The 21,536-nt window shown below is 40.7% G+C and overlaps 1 protein-coding gene across 3 annotated transcripts in view; it reads right to left on the bottom strand.

Moving 5' to 3' along the window:
- pip5kl1 (phosphatidylinositol-4-phosphate 5-kinase-like 1) overlaps window positions 1-21,536 on the bottom strand; it is a 33,531-nt gene that overhangs the window by 1,775 nt on the left and 10,220 nt on the right. The window contains exons 1-9 of one of the 3 annotated variants that reach the window (XM_041969558.1): window positions 20,364-20,387; window positions 17,776-17,985; window positions 7,568-7,618; window positions 7,338-7,492; window positions 3,247-3,371; window positions 3,126-3,160; window positions 2,987-3,042; window positions 2,786-2,898; window positions 597-759 (exon numbers count right to left, since the gene is read on the bottom strand). In XM_041969558.1, the coding sequence (XP_041825492.1) occupies window positions 597-759; window positions 2,786-2,898; window positions 2,987-3,042; window positions 3,126-3,160; window positions 3,247-3,371; window positions 7,338-7,492; window positions 7,568-7,618; window positions 17,776-17,985 (908 nt within the window). In that variant the 5' untranslated portion in view covers window positions 20,364-20,387. Of the gene's footprint in view, window positions 1-596; window positions 760-2,785; window positions 2,899-2,986; window positions 3,043-3,125; window positions 3,161-3,246; window positions 3,372-7,337; window positions 7,493-7,567; window positions 7,619-17,775; window positions 17,986-19,289; window positions 19,350-20,363; window positions 20,388-21,536 lie in introns of those variants that run through there. The other 2 variants (XM_041969556.1, XM_041969557.1) reach the window with 2 other exon arrangements.

Below are 21,536 nucleotides of genomic sequence, written 5' to 3'. Positions count from 1 at the left end.
ATGAAACACTCAGACCAGCAACCATGCTACGTTCAAAGTCACTGTAATCCCCTTTCTTCCTCATTCTGATGCTCAGTTTGAACTTCAACAAGTCGTCTTCACCGTGTTTGGTTCAATTCAGCTTTATTTCTATAGTGTCACTTCACAACAATATCCTTTCAGGGCACTTTACACACAGTGCATAAGCCACAAAGCCAATTCATAACAAATGATAGCCTAGTTAAGGAAGTCTACATGACTAAATGTATGGACTTGCTGCCCTGTGATTCGCTGGTTAGATATTTGTGTTAACTGGAATCCTTTTAAAATATTTTATTTTTAAAACACTGTTCAGTGATTTAAAAATAAAATCTTTTGAGGAGAATCTTCTGCCTGGATAAATGAATCTCCAGAGACAGGTGTCAGCAGGTGGCATGTTTTGAAAGACAGCAACTACCTCTAGTGTACAAGACAATTTCAAGCAGGAATTTTGAACTTTTTTCCTCCTCATTTTCAGTTCTAGAGCTCACAGGAGGAAGTGAAGTTATATTCTGAATAAAAGAAGAAGAACTAACATGAACAGACATGGACTGGCAGAGTGTGAAAAAGATACTGACTTTTTGGTTCTCACAATGAGGGAAGCAAAAGAGAGACCCTGGTGGCGCTCATCATGGTGTAAGGGCTGGTGGGCCAGGAGGAGGCTGTAGTCCAACACATTCAGCCTGCAGAGGAAGTCTGTGTCGATCTCCATCTGCTGAAGGAGCCAGGAGCGCTGACGGTCTGAACACAGACAACACAGCATTAACGTCTGAAGGGTTCATACACGCAGAAGAGTTCGGCTTTTCTTTGCATCGGTCAGCCGAAGTCTTCCTAGTCTTCCTGTATCACAACTGGTACAAAATTAGAATAAAATTGTAATCAGAAATCAGTTCATTAGATAAATCAGATGAGAAACCATGTGTCATATATCATATCTTTTGGTTCCTTTACAGCTACCTCAGACCCATGGTCAGGTTCAGAAATCTATGTTAGTTCTGCACCTTGTGACCAAAAGCCCCGATTTATTTATTTATCTAACAAAAAAGAGTATATAGCATTAAGCTAATTCACAATTCTCAAAAAGAAAGAAAGAAAGAAAGAACCCAAACCCACTTATACCCTACTTAAACTCACCCAAACCCAAGCCCACACTGTATATGTGAACTTGTTCCCTCAAAAATAGTTTTTGTTCATTTAAGTAATTGAGCACAACTGACTTAAATTATTTCAGTTTGTCGAACTTTAACTAACTTGATTAATTTGATTTTGTTTTAGGTTCATGAGGTTGTGGAAGAAACTTGATTTGATAAATTGCACATAAATTAGAAGAGACACTTCACAAAATGTATTTTTACACACATGATAATTTCAAGTCCACCTTACTCAAAGTAATTGATGGACTCAGAATTGTTCTTGCGTTGCAGCAGGAACTTGATGTGGGTGGGTTTGTACTCAAACTAATGTCAGACCACAGATTTCTTTGTGATGCTGCAGCAGCTGCCTGTATAACTGCTTTTAAATACAGGGATGAGCAGTCACTGGAGAACAGTCACATGATAATATCAACATTAATTAAAAATCCTTTATTTTCATCATCTATCATCATAATTCTTACAGCTTAACTGTATTTTATGTCTAGAGTATATTGACTGTACACTGAAACAATGGTGAAAGGTGGATTATTGCTAATATGAAGTCAATATGGAGACCACAACATGTTTTCCTGTGTTTAGCTGAGAACTGGAGATTTAGAGTTGACATGGAGTCTTTCCATGTCAAGGGTGACATGGGAAGATGTTTGTATTTCTGTTTTAAACATTATTTTATTCCTAATTAATACAAAACAAGAAGATTTTAGACATTTTAAATTGAAAAATTTGGAAAATGGACATGACAGTTTTTTTATTTATTTTTTTTACATCTTTCTGAAATCAGTCTGAACCTTTTTGTGTCAACTGAATTATTAATAAACCAAAGAAGTAAAACATAAAAGTACTTTCAAAAGGTGTTGTGTAATTTCAAATATTACTAATTTGCCGAAGGTTTTTACCAGGCTAACAGCGTGCCTTAGCTTTAGCCCATTAGCTTGTTAGTTACAGTTGCTTGGGGTTAGCTTGGTTAGCTCTTAGCTACAGGCAGCTCGGAGTTTGATGGTTGTCAATCATCCACCCCCACCTTCACAGTCCACCTTTCAGCTCCACCTCTTTGCCCATTTTTGGATGTTCTGGGAATGACGACACGCGTGACGCTGCCAAGATGGCGATGGTGGGAACGCCCAGAAACCTGACGGGTGATGTCACAGAGGCTCCATCCATCTTTTATATACAGTCTATGGTTTGAGCACGTACACATTCAAGTGGAGTAAGCAAGTGAGTGAGGTGACAGAATTTTCTTATTTTTGGGCCTCATACACAGGTTATGAGGACACATGTGACTGTTAGAAAACCTTTAGAAAGGGAGTTTTGCATATGTTCATTTTTTCGACATTTTTCCATCCAAAGTTCATAATTTATTTAAGATTAGTATTACTAACATCTAAATTAAAATGAAGTTTTATCCACTAGATATATTCTATTGAACCATGTTACATTTTACAGTGTAATTTAACCCAATCGAAACCTACCCAAACCTACTCAAACCCAAATCAAACTCATCCAATCCTGATCCACAGCCAAATTCAATCCAATTAGCTGTAGTCCAGAAAACCTAATCTACCAAACCTGAAGAGGGATGCTAATGCTAATGCTAACAGATTACACCTCCTTACCCAGAGTGATGAACTGCCCTTCAAAGTTCAGATCTTTGAGAACCACAATGATTTGGCTACCCTCTGGTGTGGGCTCAGTCCAGCGACTCACCTCGCAGCCCTTGATGTCGTACCTGACAACACAAAGAACACATCAGTCCACACAAAACACCACCTCGCTGCTCTGTTTGTTCATGGATTTTATTTATAATCTAAACTTACCTGGCATTGATTCGATCATCTGGATAAAATACACTTTGCATAACAATGAAGTATTTCTGTAAAGGACATAAGGAAAAAAGATGTTTGTGCTTTCTAACATTGACTTTGGTGAGGAACAAAGCTGAAACGTGATGTGTACCTTTTGGCTGCGTGGGATCCAGATTCTGTGAACCCCTGAAAGAAAAGGAGAGAAATGCTTTTGTCTAGGGCCTCGTGAAGTTCAGAGTATCGTAATAGTTTATAGTTATATAGTTTATAACCTAAGAACTTGACCAGCAATGAATGAGGATACTTCTTCAGGTGCTCCATGTAAATTTTCAGGTTGGACAGAAGGAATTTAATTTCTCTTTTGTTCTGGGTCTTCAGAAAGAAGCGTTTATCATTTCTAGAAGTTCAAAAACACAAAATACATAAATCTCTTTATGTTGGCAAGATTCACTGATCTGCAGACTCACACATATGACTTCATCATCATTCCTGAGTAAAGTGCAGATTTATGGGTTAAGTTATATTAAAAGACAGGGCTCTGAATGAACTTTTTTTTTTTGACCACCAGCCATTGACGCTGGTAAAAAATAATCCAGATTATTGGTGCAACTGAATGTATGTAATCATACATACATTCAGTTGTGGCGTGGCTCAGTGGGTAGAATGGCTGTCTTGTAGCCTGAGGGTCGCCAGTTTGATCCTCGGCTTGTCGAGCTCATGTCAAGGTGTCCCTGAGCAAGACACCGAACCCCAAGTTGCTCCTGATGGGTTGTGGTTGAGCGCCTTGCATGGCAGCTTCCACCGTCAATGTGTGAATGTGACATATAATGTGAAGTGCTTTGGATATCATTTTAGGTACAGTAAAGCGTTATATAAATACAGACATTTTACCATACAAGTTTCTTTAGATTATTTTTTATGGATGTTTTTTTATGAAAATGCTGAACAACATCCTCTTAACGTTTTCTTTTCCAATAAGGAATAAGGTTACTTACTGACTAGTTTTTAACCATCTTAGTTACGGTATGTACCCAACCACCACATTTCCATTTTTCCCTCTACATCTAAATTTCTAACTTTATTCAGCTGCACTATGTTCAGGCTACAGCTCGTCAATGTTCCAGTTATCCGGTACAAAAGGTCTCCTGGTACCTGATTGAGGCCTGATGAAGGCATGTTAGTCTCCATTATTTCACCCTCAAATACGCTCTGCATAACCTTACCACCCAAACCCCCTCAAACCATATTTAAACTTACCCAAACCCACTGAAACTTAATCCAACCAACCCAAACACACTTAAACATGCTCAAACTCACCCAAACCTGATCTAAATCCACCTAAACCCAACCCATACCCTTCCAAACCCACCTAAACCCAACCCAAACCTGATCCAAACCCACCTAAACTCAACCCAAACCTGATCCAAACCCACCTAAACCCAACTTAACCTGATCCAAACCCACCTAAACCCAACCCAAACCTGATCCAAACCCACCTAAGCCTAACCCAAACTCACCCAAACCTGATCCAAATCTACCTAAATCCAATCCAAATCCACCCAAACCCAATCGAAACCCACCCAAACCTGATCCAAACACACCTAAACTCAATCCAAACTTGACCCAAATCCACCCAAACCTAACCCAAACCTGATCCAAACCCACTTAAACCCAACCCAAATCCACCCAAACCCAATCCAAACCTACCCAAACACACTTAAACCATACTTAAACTCACCCAAACTTATCCAAGCCCACCGAAACCCAACCCAAACCTGATCCAAACCCACCCAAACCCTACTCAAATTCAGCCAAAACTACCCAAGCCCACCTAAACCCAGCCCAAACCCAACTAAACCCAACCCAAACCCATCTTAACTCAACTCAAACCCGATCCAAACCCACCTAAACCCTTCTCAAAGTCAGCCAAACCCATGTATGCTAGTCAGCACGCAGACAATGGATGTATGATCCATTTCTTTTGATATAGTTTTTATATTTTTCCTGTTGTCAAATGTGCACAGCAGCTGGACGGAGAATCCACAGTTTCATCTGTACAATGACAATAAAGAGTTTTCTATGAAACGTCATGGAACAGTGTTATTAGGAAGGGATTTGCTTCATTCATCACAGTGATAAAGGTCTGGCACTTTCAAAATTTCAGTTCTTCATTCAGTATCACTCTGAGTTTCTATTTTACCAATACAAATCCAATAATATATCATGGATCGGCATCTGGTGGCCAAAATGACATCTTAATCAAAAAATGTATTTTCCTACTAAACAAAACTTTATTTTTTATACTGTCATATCTTGTACAAAAATGTAATTTAATAAAGTTTTTTTTATTCAAAATCAATCGAATTTGCTACAGATTGTTAGCACTGCGTTACTACTTTGGCTCCAGACTTTGTCCGAGTTATGAAACAAACAGTAAAGCTGAAGTCTGCATCAGGTTGGGTTTGCATAGCTGATGCAGATGAAATGTGCGTATATACTCGAGCATAGGGTAACAGCATCATGTTGCGGTTTCATTTCTGGATCTGCAGGTAGGGCTGTTTTTCAAACGTTGACATACGTTGCTGTCCTCATACTCCATGCACGTTTTGCATTGCCATGGTTGTTAAACCATGTTCATTCCATAAACCTGTTTATTTAGTATCTGTTAGAGTTAATTTATTCTACCAGAGTTAACTTTACTTGTGGTGTTCTTGGTATATCAATACTTGTTAAACAAACCTCAAAGGTTTTATAAAACATTATTCTTTGCGTTCATTACTGTTCACTTTAATCTGTCCACCCTATCTTTTGTATCTCTTAATTCTAGGGGGCTATGCAACAATATTAAGCTTAAAGCTTTATCTGTTTTTGATAAGCAATTTAATTCAGATTTTTGTTATGTACAAGAATCTCATTCTACCTCTGATGATGGCAAATTTTGGAAATGTCAATGGGTTAACTCCTTATGGTTTTCAGATGGTACAGAGCACTCAGCTGGGGTAACCATTTTAAAAAACTGATTCTGTGGGGAGGTATTATTCACCAAAGGTGATCCATTAGGCCAATTCATCTGCCAAACAATCCAATGCAATGACCAAACTTTTATTACTACTAATGTCTACGGGTACAACACAGAGAAGAAATACATATATATATATATATATATATATATATATATTGAGGCCAACGGACGAAGTGTACGGTCTCAGGCAGTGGAAAACAGATCATGTGGTGATGGAGGAACCATCATGGGAGGAAAAGCCCCTCCATGGGATGTACCACCAACAGATAACTGAAGTGGCTGATGTCGAGAAATTCTACCAATGACTAGAAAGGGCTGGACTGAAAGACAGCACAGAGGCACTGATCATAGCTGCACAGGAACAGGCCTTGAGCACCAGAGCAATTGAGGCCCAGATCTACCATACAAGACAAGACCCCAGGTGCAGACTGTGCAAAGAGGCCCCTGAGACAATCCAGCACATAACTGCAGGGTGTAAGATGCTGGCAGGGAAAGCTTACAAGGAGCGTCATAACCAAGTGGCTGGTATAGTGTACAGGAACATCTGTGCGGAGTACAGACTGGAAGCCCAGAGGTCAAGGTGGGAAACACCTCCGAAGGTCATAGAGAATAACCGAGCTAAGATCCTGTGGGACTTCCAGATCCAGACCGACAAAATGGTAATGGAAAACCAGCCGGACATTGTGGTGATGGACAAATAGCAGAGGAAAGCCGTTGTGGTTGACATCGCAATACCAAGCGATTGCAACATCAGGAAAAAGGAACATGAGAAACTGGAGAAATACCAAGGCCTGAAAGAAGAACTTGAGAAGGCCTGGAAAGTGAAGGCAACAGTGGTGCCCGTGGTCATCGGAGCAGTCGGGGCAGTAACCCCCAAACTGGAAGAGTGGCTACAGCAGATCTCAGGACAAACCTCAGACATCTGGGTCCAGAAGAGAGCAGTCCTAGGAACAGCCAAGATACTGCACAGAACCCTCAAGCTCCCAGGCCTCTGGTAGAGGACCCGAGCTTGGATGGATGAGAGAACGCCCATGTACACACATATATATATTTATATGTACATACTTGGGTCAAAGATCAAATTAATAAAAATAGAGTAAATATAAATATATATTTAAAAATATATATTTATGAGGTTTACCTCATAAACATATATATATTGTACAACATGTCGACTCTTCTCGATGACTACATCATTAATTCATCACCCGCCAAAATGGCCGCATTTTTACCTGCATTTGGTGGGAGTTCATTCAGAGCCCTGGTAACAGATCAGTGGTTGACCATTGTTTATATTCTAAGAAAAACTAGAGTATTTTGTTGTAATTTGTGCTGACTAACGTCAGGAAGAAGTCGGCCTTGCTCTTGGAGTTGCTGATGAACTGGAGGTAGCAGTTTTCAGAGCAGAGCGACTGCTGATATTCCTGTTCTGTCATTCCTAAAGATCCCCGAAAGCTGGCGAATACCGGGCCTGCAAATGTCTCCATCGTAAAATTCTGCAAACACACACACTAACAAAATAAGCACGAAAAATCTTCTGATATTAGACAGCTGTTGAGTAACAAACATACCTTGTGAATTTTTGTGAGCTCTAATCTAAAGTCCTCGTCTGACAGGTCAGTCTACAGCAGGAGACACACACAAAAAAGCTTAAAATGTAGTTAGGACAGTCTGAGGGTGACATGAAAAAGACAGTGATGGATCAACCTACAGAGCCTTACAAGTATCCTAAAAAACTCATTTGTCTCTCTTGTAGTTGATATTTTGAGATCAAACTGTTTAAGTTTAAAAGTTGGACAGTAAGCATGACCGTAACAAGGACATTTCTCACCTGAAAGAACACCTGAACACAGCTTGTTAGCAACAAGGTTAGAAACTCCACCTGCTATGGAGTCAAATCAGTGTCTTGAAGAATTTGTAGTTGTAAATCAGACTTTGTCACCTTGTAAAAAATAATCTCGCTGAGAAATTCAAGTTTATGTGTAGAAAACTAATTAGATGTTAACAAATCAAACTCTCTATTGTTGAGGCAGCTAGCTGCAGCTGTCCAAGGTCATCAGTGCCTGTCGTGGCGGTAACCCCCGAACTCGTTGGTGGACACCAGCAGTGAGGGATGCTGTCAAGCCGAAGAAGGAGTCCTATTGGGGCTTTTTGGCCTGTGGGACTCTTGAATCAGCTGATGGGTAATGGCAGGCTAAGCGAAACACAGCTTCGGTGGTCCCTAAGGCAAAAACTTGGGCTCACACTCTTCAGCCTCCCTTGTAAGGTCTATTTAGGAGTGCTAGAAAGTGGAGAAGTTCATGTATCTCGGGGTCTTGTTCACGAGTGAGGGAAGGATGGAGCGGGAGATGGACAGGCGGATAGGTGCGGTGTCTGCAGTGATGCGGACTCATCAGTCTGTCGTGGTGAAGAGGGAGCCGAGCCAAAAGGCAAAGCTCTCGATTTACCGGTCGATCTACGTTCCTACCCTCACCTATGGTCACGGGCTGTGGGTAGTGACTGAAAAAACAAGATTGCGAATACAAGCAGCCTAAATGAGTTTTCTCCGCAGGCTGGCCAGGCTCTCCCTTAGAGATAGGGTGAGAAGCTCGGTGATCTGGGAGATGCTCAAAGTAGAGTCACTGCTTCTCCGCATCGAGAGGAGCCAGATGAGGTGGCTCGGGCATCTGGTAAGGATGCCTCCTGGATGCCTCCCTGGTGAGGTGTTCCGGGCACGTCCCACCGGAAAGAGGCCTCGAGGAAGACCCAGGACACGCTGGAGGGACTACATCTCTCGGCTGGCCTGGGAACGCCTCGGGATCCCCCTAGATAAGCTGGTGAATGTGGCCGGGGAGAGGGAAGTCCGGGTTTCCCTGCTTAGGCAGCTGCCCTGCGACCCGACTCCGGATAAGCAGCAGAGGGAGGGAGGGAGGATGGATGGATGGATAGATGGATGCATGGATGGTTGGATGGATGGATGGATGGACAAATCAAACTGTCCAATCATAGGACAGATGTCCCCTTCAGCAGGTTCTCAAAGGGGAGGTTCAACTACTTCTGTGACTCAACTGGGCCACAATATGATATTGAGGGAAATGAGTAAACATTTAACCCTCAGGTTCCTCTTCTTCCGGCTCTCAACAGAGGCAGACTCTTTTCTTCTCCCTCCCTCCTCCTCACTCTGCCCTGCTACTGTCCTGTCATCTCTGAGCCTCTCTCTGCATTTCTTTCCAAACTCAAATCTTGAACTATGGATTTGATCAGTTGGTCCCTAAATGCAATCGACCAAATTTATTCGAACCGGAAAACAGGCGTAGGGGAGCCTGCTTGTCCTGGCGGAATGTTTTCGGCTGGATATGTGATGGATTCCTGGGGAGCGTGGAAAGTCATGTGTCTGTCGATCCTTTCTGTCGAGGACGCTGAAGACATCTGTACATTCGGATTCATGATAACTGGGTTTCTGCTGTTTGGAGCGGGCGGTTTCCTGGCATATCGCAAAATTCGGACACTGTCGGCAGTCACTGGCAAGCTGCCGGATTTCTGTGCCGGTGTGTGTCGAGCTATGAACAATCAGGCTTTGGCGGTGCAGGAGCTAAATCGTAAACTGGAGGCTATTCAAGCTCTGGATGGCAAACTGGTTGCGATTTCTGAGCTTGTACGTAAGGTGGTCACCAACTTGGTGAAGTTGTCGGCTCGGCTGGATGGACACTGACCCACAATTCGGATGATTGGAGTCGCCAGTGGGACCACTGAGAGACTCAAGGCAGACGAAACAGCTCTGGCCTGAACCAAAACAAATGCTGTTATCAAATTCGGCTCCCTGTACTGGCCTTGGATGGCTGGTTAAAAGCTCCCTGGAATGTTTTGTTGACGGATGCTCAGTCCCCCACCCTCCCCCACCCTCCTCACGGGCAATGGACTTTAACCTGGATCAGCTCCCAAGGATGCCCACTATCATCAGGAGGCATAGACTGTGATGGAGAACTGGGGCAAAGTTCAGATGCTCACTTTTACGCACACACACGCTCCACACTCAAGTACACCACTACAGATACACCTCCCCGTGATTCACTGTCTGGGTTATCCTTCCCCCCTCCCTCCACTCCCGGGCCGTGGGTTGATTGGACGCCCTCAGAGAATGCAGCTGCGTCTGCACCTGCTGCTATGGGAGACCCCTCTCCCCCCCGCCACGTGTTTCTGATGTTGTGATTGTCTGAGTTATGTGATTTATGTACTGAGGAGTGTTTTTTGTATCTCAATAATGGGCCCTTAGGCCCAGTGTGGAGATGCCTTTTTTTATCCTCTCCAGCTACATCTTACTCCCCTAATGTTACCTTTCACCTATATCTAAGACAAGGAGCGCTGTAGAAACGGCTGCTGCCTCAGACTGCCTGATCCTGTTTGTGTTATATGTTGTTATTGTCTAGTCTTGGATGGGTTGTACTGGAAACACAAATTTCCCTTCAGGGATTAATAAAGTATTTCTGATTCTGATTCTGAAAAGAAAGAAAATCACACTTTTCCCCCAAAGACCCCAACGGGGTCTGAATCAAATTTTTAAACTTTTCTTTCGGTTATAAATTCACAGTCCTCATCATGACTAGCAAATGGGAATTTATTTTCTCATTTTTAACCCTCTTAATGCCAATAATTTACATAATGTTACCTTACAACAAAAAAGAGAAAAGAAAGAATTATGTTCTAGCTGATTAAAGCAATGTGAATGTTTTTGTGGGGGTGTGGGATATGTCATTGACTGACGACAACAATGATTACAATAGATTACATTTTGTGCAATGACAAGAAAAACTCATTCTTACGCTCCTGCAGCTCTAAAAAATACTATAAAAAATAAATAACTGTGACCAGCTAAGCTGAAAGGGTAATGTGATGGACCCGTATGCAGGATTTTCTGTTGGTAGCTTAGTGGTTACAGAGGTGGGCTTGGGTCTGGAGAGCCTGGGTTCAAGGCCCCGTGCTGACAACCAAGGTAAAAGGGCCTTAAGCCCCGACTGCTCTCCGGGCGCTGGAGTCTGGCAGCCCACTGCTCTACTGATGGGTTACAAGCAGAGGACTGAATTTTGTTGTTTCGCAAGATATGTAGTGATGAATAAATAAAGTTAACTATGGCAGGTAATGACGTTCGGAGTGTAAAATGTGTAACTAAGAAAGAAAAAAACAACCAAACTTTCTGCTTTGCAGCCATGAACCAATATTTGCAAAAGAACTTCTATTTTTTTACACTCATACAAACCTTTTTCCACACATGCACAAACCTGAATTTCTCAGGCAGGTTTTTTTTTTTACAGGGTGAGAAAGCTTTGTTTACACCTACAAACACTGGAATTATTGGCAAACATTCATTTACAACCACAAAATATCAAAAATATACAAAATATTATGACACTGATTAGAGAGAACATCCAGGATATCCTTCCCTCTATTGGTGATGTCTCATCGGCAGCAGCTTCAGAGTATGGAGAAGCTGATTTTTGTTTGGATTGTGTCTGTCCTGTACAGCCCCCCGAGTTAACCAGAATAACAGCTTCACCTAAACCTTTAACATGGATTTTAGACCCTATCCCAATCAATTTTTCCCTAGTTAATGTATCTGTGCTGGATCTGATAAACATATCTCTATTGACAGGATATGTACCTCAGTCTTTTAAGACTGCTGTCATCAAACCTTTACTTAAAAAAAATCTTGATCCAGGAGTGTTAGAAAGATCTATATCCAGCCTCCCCTTTATGTCTAAAATTCTCAAGAAAATAGTTACAACTCAACTATGTGCCCATTTGATCAGGAATAATCAGTTTGAAGAGTTTCAGTCTGGAGCTCATCATAGCCCAGAGACAGACCTGGTGAAAGCTACCAATGATCTTCTCATGGTCTTAGATAAAGGACTCCTATCTGGACTCCCTAGAGTGAAAATAGAACTTAGGAAAAAAGCTTTTGTTATGTGGTACATTGTGTACTCCATGAGTTTTTTATCTGGTTAAATAAATAAATAAAGAACTGCCATTCCTTATTAGTGGCCAGTCCCAAATGTGTCCTGAAAAGTCTCCAGCTGATCCAAAATGCTGCAGCGAGGGCTCTGATGAGAACTAGCAGGAGAGATCATATTTCCCCAGTTTTAGCGTCTCTTCATTGGCTCCCTGTTAAATCTAGGACAGAATTTTAAATTATTCTTCTCACATATAAAGCTCTGCATGACCAGGCTCCATTGTATATCAAAGATCTCATAGTTCCATATATTCCAAACCGAGAGCTTTGCTCTCAGAGTCTCTAAGAGTACAATGGGAGCCAGAGACTTGGGCTATCGGGCCTCTTATGGAACCAACTCCCAGTTTGGGTTCAGGAGGCAGACACCTCTCTATATTTAAGATGAGGTTTAAATTCTTCCTTTTTGATGATCCTTACAGTTATGCTGCCATAGGCTTTGATTGCTGAAGGATGTTCCATGATGCAATGAGCTCTTCCCCCCCTTTTCATCTCTCTGCTCTTTATTTTCTATGTATAAACATAAGACATCATTACACACATCACATATTAACTTTATTAGCTTAATTTCTCCTCTCTGAACGGGTCTTCCTGTCCTTTCCACCCCAACCAGTCGAGGCAGATGGCTGCCCTCCCTTAGTCGGGTTCTGGTTCTGATTCTACTGGAGGTTTTTTTTTTCTTGTTAAAGTAAGTTTTTCCTTTCCACTGTCGCCCTGTGCAGCTCAGGATGGGGGAAGGAATCGAAGTCAAGATTCAATGCAATCTGTTGGTTTTCCCTAAGAAAGCTATTATTTATTATGGATTGGCTGGAATTGATATACAGTATGTCCCTGAGACGGCGTTGTTGTGAATTGGCGCTATAGAAATAAAGCTGAATTGAATGTAATTGAATGTAATTGAATGTAATTTATTTTAACCGAATTGAATTTAATTGAATTGAAGTGAAGTGAACTGATTTAAACTTAATTGAATTAATTTGAACTGATTTAAACTGAACTGAATTGAACTTAACTGAATTGAATTGAACTGAATTGAACTGTACTGAATTGAACTTAACTGAACTGAACTAAATAGAATTGAACTGAACTGAGCTAAATTGAATTGAACTGAATTGAATTGAATTGAATTGAACTGAACTGAATTAAACTGAACTGAATTGAATTGAACTGAATTTAACTGAATTGAATTGAACTGAATTGAACTGTACTGTACTGAATTGAACTTAACTGAACTGAACTAAATAGAATTGAACTGAACTGAGCTAAATTGAATTGAACTGAATTGAATTGAATTGAATTGAATTGAACTGAACTGAACTGAATTAAACTGAACTGAATTGAATTGAACTGAATTTAACTGAATTGAATTGAACTGAATTGAACTGTACTGAACTGAACTAAATAGAATTGAACTGAACTGAATTGATTGAACTGAACTAAATTGAACTGAACTGAATTGATTGAACTGAACTAAATTGAACTGAACTGAATTGAGTACACTGTAGTTTCATACTTCCTGGATCAGAACAGACCAGGTAAGAAACGTCTTCCAGGGACTGATCCTGCAGTCCTGATCCAAACGTCTCCCACGTCATGTTCATCCTTCAGCATGAGATTACCTTCCATCTCTGGACCGACTCTTCATCAAACTCTCAGATGTTAGACACAACTGAGCTGTGATTTAGAACATGTTCTGAATGAAACATAACTCACATTATAAACAACTAAACGAGCCACTAAGCTGTAATGACACTGTTTCCCAGCTGTTCTCTGTGTTTTGGTTTCCATTTCAGGCTTTGCTGAATGATGCGTCACACAGGAATTCAGCACTCAGCCCCACACACACTGCTTTATCCTAATCCCACTCAAATACACTCTGCTCAGTCAGCAGGTTGATGCAGCAGCGCCCTGACTGTTGTGTTGGATCTATACAGCCCTCAACACACAACACACACGTGCAGACTTTTTACAAATTAAAACATTGTGCTGTGATTCTTTCTACATACATTAAATAGTCCTCACTCATTACATAACTGGGATCATCCCATATAAAACAAGCAGTGACCCAAATATTTTCTTTTTACATAATTTATTTTGACAGTTAATAAAAATAAAAAAAAATAAAAAAAACAACACGTAGTTGATTTTGTGAATATCTGTCCCCTGCTTCTGTGATGGAAATCTTTCATTTGCTCTGGTGGTCTGGACCAGACCCTCCTACTACTTTTCTACCCACCATCAACATGATCCCAGTTTAAACGCTGGATTCTTCTACTCCATAAATCCTCGGATCAAATTCTCATTAGGTTTTTAGAAGCTGCCGTTAAGAAAGTTGGTTCATAAAGCTCACAAACTCGTGTGGTCCACTCTGCTGCTGTTAATGCCCTCATTAAGAAGCTAACCCTAAAAACTCCTATAAATCTACACAGTGTCATTTTTGTTCTTTTTTTTTGTTTCTACTAAATTCATTACTGAATAAGTCAATAAAATGGTTTCTACTCCAGCCTTTAAAACAGTTTATTCCATTTTAATTCTGATGTCTCAGATCAGCTTTTTAATCCACACACCCTGTCCACTCTATCAGGTCCACCTTCCCATTTTCCTCCAGAACTGCCTTAATCCTGGTGTGATAGGTGAAGCAGGTGTTGGAAACCTTCCTCAGAGGTTTTCTCCATATTAACATGACAGCATCACACAGTTGCTGCAGGTTTGTCGGCTGCATCCGTGATGACAATCTCCTGTTCCACCACATCCCAAAGCTGCTCTACTGGACTGAGATCTGGTGGCTGTGGAGGCCGTTGGAGTCCAGTGAACTCATCGTCATGTTCTAGAAAGCAGGTGGAGGTGATCTGAGCTTTGTGACATGGTGCATTATCCTGCTGGAAGTAGCATCAGAAGATGCTCCACTGTGGTCATAAAGGGATGGACATGGTCAGAAACAATACTCAGCCTGAAGGGGAAGGAGATCCGTTGATCCAAGGCAGGATGGATCCATGTTTTCATGATGTTTTCACCAAATTCTGATCCTAGCATCTGAATGTGGAGCTGAAATGGAGACTCATCAGACCAGCAACGTTTCTCCGTCTTCTATTGTCCAGTGTTGGTGAGTGTGTGTGAATTGTAGCCTCAGTTTCCTGTTCTTAGCTGGCAGGAGGCACCCGGTGTGTCTTCTGCTGCTGTAGCCCATCTGCTTTAAGGTTGGACGTGTTGTGTGTTCAGAGATGCTGTTCTGCAGACTTTGGTAGGAACCAGTGCTGATTTGTCTTCCCTATGTCTTTCTATAATCTCCAACCAGTCTGTCCATTCTCCTCTGACCTCTGACATCAACAACTGGATATTTTCTCTTCTTCAGACCTTTCTCTGGAAACCCTGGAGATAGTTGTGTGTGAAAATCCTAGAAGATCAGCAGTTTTATGGGGCAACTGTAGCTCAGGAGGAAGAGCAGTTGTCTTCCAACCGGACGGTCGGTAGATTGATTGCAGGCTTAAGTGTCTTTGAGCAAGACACCGTGCATTGCCTCCCGATGTGTCTGTCGAGTATGAGTGTGTATGTGAATGTGACATGCAGTGTAAAGCGCTTTGAGTGGTCGAGCTGACAACCAGACAAACTGTAAAAGCTGGAACAGGGTGAGGTTTATTGTGTAACATCCCCTCTTCTTTAACAACTGTCTGCTTTTCAGTTAGCCCTTATGAACCACATGAAAGCATTTTTACGATGTCCGTGTTTGGTATCTTTTGTCAGCACAACCTCACCTCTGATAACTATTTTATTCTAACCTGCCTTATTAACATATTGGGCCCAAATATACCCCAAAACTATTATAATCTGAATATATATATTTATTATAATAAAAGCCACAAAACCCCAATTTTTTCCATTTTGTAAAATAACAAAACTTTTAGTTTAATTCTTAGATCAATATTTTTATTTAATCAAATTCCAACCATCATATATGGTTTAATGATCCATCAACATCAAACTGGGAGTTTCAGATCTGAACTTTCTAGTGAAGCTGACAGCAGCTCCAGGTCACCTGGTTTATGCTGCATGATGCCGTTTCTGCCCTCTTACTCATGTACAGTACAGGAAGTAACAACATTTTATATCCAAACCAGATTATCTGATAAATACCTGCTTACTTAAAAATCCAGCTAGCTGGTGAGAGGAGGAACCGTTACTGATGATCCGGATGAGAAGGCTGCTGTGGTACCTGATGTTAACTCTGCATCCATCCTTCTGTTTAGGTTTTGGAAGAGAAACCTTCATTTACAGATTACAAAGTCTGTGAAGGCAGACATTATTTTTCAGAGATCCGATCACGCCAACGGGTTGGGATCATGTGACATCATCACATCAGCGTAACCTAAAACCAGGTGACCTGGAACTGCTGTCAGCTTCACTGGAAAGTTAAGATCTGAAACTCTGTCCCAGTTTTTGATTGAGCCTGAAGGACCATGAAAACCAGAAACATGATTGATTCATTTGAATAATAAATAATATCTTCCATAACTGACAGGTTATGCACAGCATAGCAAAATCTGTAAATTGGTTAATATCTGAAAATTTGTCAGTGTATGGACAAGTACCACGACAGATACATATTCCCCAGTTTTGGATCACCAGCCAGTTTGACCTTCAGCCTTGTCCTTGTCACACAGAGATTCCTCCTGATTCTCTGAATATTTTCATATTATACACTGCAGATGGTGGGAACTTCAAAGTCATCACAATTCACATTGAGGAACATTTTTCTGAAATTGTTCCAGAATTTTAGATCCAGTTTGTCTCAGATTGGTGAACCTCTGTCCATCTTTCCATCTGAGAGACTCTGCCTCTCTGAAATGCTCCTTTTATACCCAGTCATGTTACTGACCTGCTGCCTGGTAACCTGATTAGTCCTCAAATGCTCCTCCAGGTGTTTCTGGTTTGTACCAGGTACTTTTCCAGCCTTTTGTTGCCCCTGTTCCAACTTTTTCCATCAGATTCACTATCAGCTCATATTTTCCTTCTAATAGTAAAATGTCTCAGTTCCATCATGTGACATGTTGGAAATAAAATATGGGTTGATGAGATTTGCTTGTCTTCTACTACAATAATTCCAATAATTGCAAGGTAATAAACAGTACATATATGCAAAATATATGTTCATAATAATAAGTTTTTCACATTTTATTAAAAAGTCAAATAAAGACTTCAGAACTTAAATAAAATAATTTTCAGCGAATTATTTCTGCAGTCAGGCATTAAAAAATTATTGTCACTTTCAAGTTGTTCTATCATCAACAAAAATCCAAAAGGAGTGCACAGTGGTTCACCATTAAATGCAGTTATACTGATTATAAATTGGTGATGCAAAATAGCTAATCAATATTAGTCCAAACTTTGTATAAGCATGACTTTTCTGGACTCAGAACTGTGACAGAAATTCTACATTTCTGAGCCTGAATTTTTGTGGTTTGAATCACTTCTCTTCACTTTTTGTAACTTTTTATTAAAGAAAATCTAAAGTTCCTTCTGCGTGTGTTGGTAAAGTCAGTTACACAGCAGCCGTTCTTTTCAGATGTGTTTTGACCGATGAAGCCCTCCCTCTCAACACAGAAAGCTGACCCTGAACCGCAGTCCAAACACTGGTTGTAATCCCTATGCTTAGCTCTTCATCACATCGTCATCACATCTGATACAACATCTGTATTCATTAAGTCCTGCCTGTAAACTTACCTAAATCCTTCCATGTGAATGTAATAAGCTTAGACATTATACGTTCATATTTATGTGACTGGAGTGTTGATCCCTACTCACTGGAGCTGGGTTGTCAATGGTGCTTTGGATGGCTGCAGCCAACCCTTCCTTCATCATACAGGTCAGACTGTAGAACTCATGCTGCTCATCGATCTCAAACAAGCCCAGAAGTTTCCACTGCTGCCTCAAGCCTCCCCACCTCTTCCTCTTCACCGAGCGCTGCCGATGGCCAAACATCCCTGGGGCACCTGTAGCTGCCGACGTCTCCATCTGGGATACAGAAAAGTAGAAAACACACATGCAACTCTGAAACATGTGACTGCTGCATGGTCAACTGATGCCACAGTCTGAATGGAGAGGAGGGTTTCAAAGCTCCAACAAAAAGAAATCAAAGAGTAAGTGGAGGCCAGAGAGGTTGGTGACAAACAACGAACACAGCGGTTGAGTCTTTAACAGGGTTACCATGGAGACCAGCACAATGGGATAAAAGCTCTATGGGTTATGCTGTGGTTAATGGCATAGTACTCTGAATATAACATCTCATAATTATAACAGTTTAGGTTGGCAGTTGTGTCTATATTTACAGATAAAAAAAAATCTTAGAAATTCAGATTTATAAGGGTTTTGATCTGGCCAGAATATAAAGTAAAGGAACAGCTGATTACTGGATAATATTTTTATCCAATATTTTTAAAAACAAAACGTCAACAAAGAAGCAGGACTGGAGGGAAGAAGGTTGGTGCAAACAGGGTTGCTGCTCTCTGGTTGGCACAACCCAGCCACCCCAGAAAAGAAAAAAATTCCATATTTACTAGTTCAGTTGTCTTAATTTTTAAAGTAAATTCTCACTATTAACCGTCAGGCATCCCTTTAATTTACTACACTCTTAGGTCATTATGGATGAAAATTTTAACTTCCAAAGAACTGATATAAAACTTTACAGATTCATTTTTTTCAGTTTTTTTTACTGCATTAATTTCTTGAAAAACTCTAGTCCTGCTCAAACTACTCAAAAAATTAAATTTTAAAGATTTTTTGCCCTTTAAATGGCAGTTTGATTACTGTTGTTTTTGTTCTCACTCTTTAGGACAAAAATGTCCCGTTAAGTTACATTAAATCCACATTTTCTTTAATCTAATGTTATTACATAATATCACTATGCATTCTGAGATGTTAGGGTTTCATTTTCGAGATAAACAGTAAACATCACAAACTTTTACTGTTCACCATTAAAATCAGCTCCATTACAGGCCTGAGCATAAAATTATGTTTATTAAACTCAAAGTCAAATTCTTACACTTGTGAAGACTTTCTTATGAAGAACAGAGTGATAGCTAGACTGAGAGATAGAAAATTAGCCCCAAATCCTAAAATCTTAAAAACAACAAAGATACTTCTGAATTAACAATGCTACCAAACATTACATACATAGAATAAGTGGGATAATGCCCGAAGAGGTGTACATTAATTTAGGATAATAGACACCCCAAAGGGCATTACCCCGCTAATACCATGGTCACTTACGAAATAAATAAATATTAAATAAATTATTAATGCGGTAATGTTGTTTTTACCGTTAAAACCGTGAGATCTTTATCAGGAAGCAGCTGAGCGGACCATTTCATGGTGGCGCGTTGCCAAGGTAACGGCTCTGACAGAACCTGCAGCTCGGTCGGCGGCAGTTATGTTACAGTTATGTTCAGCTCTTACAGCTTGTGTGTGTGTCCACAGGATGATGCCACATTTTGTTTGAAACAATCAAAGTCCACATCGTTTTTATTGCAAGAAATATTATCCACCATTCACCAGAAATCACAAACCTGTCAATCAAAGGGAACAATGAGTTCAGAGGCCTGTACTACGAAGCTGGATTTTCTCTTATCGCCCTAACTTCAGGGTTAACTCTGAGTTTTCTGTACTACGACGCTAGTTCACTTCTTACCAAGCTGTATCACCGCAGCAGCAGATGCTGAACTGCTAAGCTGCTCCAGAGCAGGTTATGTTCTGGATAACAGATCACCGAGTAGAAAAGCGCCACCTCCTGACCAATCAGATCTCATGAAAACTGGCCTGCCCATTTTCTTTAGGGACAGATCCAACCCGTTGGACTTTCCAGATGACTTACTGTACCAAAGGTACAGATTTTCAACAAATGGCCTGAGATACATGTCAGCTGTTGGAGCCGTCTGTAGCAAACGTGACCCATCGTGGTCAGACTCTTACTGTCCCGCAGACAGTGCGCATCGCAGATGAACTGTACTCCTTTCATCCATACAACAGATGCAGTAATAAAGCCTCGTCACTCTGAATTATGTTTTTATATTTGTTCTTTACTTGCTCCCAAGTCCTTTTAGCTCCACTGGGGTTGCTTCTGAAATGGGGGTTAATAATGGTGATAATTCTTTTTCACATATGACATACGTACAGAAGCATTGAGTTATGGAAAGCACAACTATTAATGCATTCATGGTGGAGGAATTGATATTCCAACATACAACGCGCTCACATGGGGGCGAATCCTTCAAAGAACGGGGAAATATGACGTAAATAAAGCATTCCCAGAAATGTTTGTGCTGTAATACAGTGATCTGAGTGCTTTCAGTTTATATTGTCCAATTAATTCATATTTGATAATCTGACGAACTTACGCTGTAACGGAGTCGGAAAGTTTCTGCCAGCATTCCTTCCTGGCTTTTGCTGCAGCAACAGTACAAAATACTCTGCTCCGCAGGGTTTCCATGCTTGCGATTGGTCAGAACCTCCAAACACCACCCATTTTATGGGAACGCGCAATAACCTCAATTGGAATAGGCCTACCCGATAGTTGAGTTACCAAGCTGATAACCAGCTTCCTAGTGCAACTTATCCAGATCCTGAATGTCTAGAAATCCGCGGTATGTTAATCACGCTTCGTAGTACAGGCCTCAGTTCAGTTCAGTTTATTTGCCATTTGCAGTATAAAAACACAGCTGCAAAGAGCTCAAAGTGCACTGTCATTTAAACAGACAAAACATATGAAACACAAGCCTAAAAGTACAACACATGGACACATCCTAAAATGACTAAATACTAAGAAACAATAAAATCACTGTATAAATAAATAGCAGTAAAAGAAGTAATTAAAACAGTAAGGTGCATGTCTGAGGTATTTCAAAGAGCATTGTTCAAAGTCATGACAGCTCGTGGAAAAAAAAAAACAAAAAAAACTTAGTAATCCAAGATGTGGTGCATTTAATAGTGCAATATTGTTTCCCTGAAGGCAGAAGGTCAGCTACAACTCTGTAGCAAGCTCTTGTTAAAAGTCTAGATTTGTAAATGTCCTCCAGGACTGGTAGGCCACAGCCTATTGTCCTGTGAGCAGAGCGAACCACTCTGTTTAAAGTTTTCTTTTCTTTCACAGTGAAATTACCAAACCACACTGTGACAGAGCTGGTAAGAAGACTTTCGTTACCACACAGATAAAAGTTTAAAAGAATGGTTTTGTTTTAAGTGAATTCCCTCAATTTTCGTAAAAAGAAGAGATGCTGGCGAGCCTTTTTAGCAATGTTACTCGTGTTTAACTGCCAGCTCAGATCTCTGGAGAGAGTGACACCCAAAAAATTACATTTATCAACCATTTGTACCTCAATAACCAATAATCAATAACCAGTTCACAGGTTTTAGAAGTGTTCAGAACAAAGTTGTTTTCTTCACTCCAGCGACACAGCAACCCACAGTGACTCGGCAACCCACGGCAACTTGGCAACCCACAGCGACTCAGACAACCAGCAGCAAAGAATGCAGCGTATTGTTAAACTTTATCTACCATGATAATTTGTTGA

Source organism: Melanotaenia boesemani, chromosome 19, assembly GCF_017639745.1.
Source record: "Melanotaenia boesemani isolate fMelBoe1 chromosome 19, fMelBoe1.pri, whole genome shotgun sequence".
NCBI lineage: Eukaryota > Metazoa > Chordata > Actinopteri > Atheriniformes > Melanotaeniidae > Melanotaenia > Melanotaenia boesemani.
The sequence above is the reverse complement of the archived record's forward strand: the minus strand, read 5'-3'. Positions and strand labels throughout refer to the sequence as shown.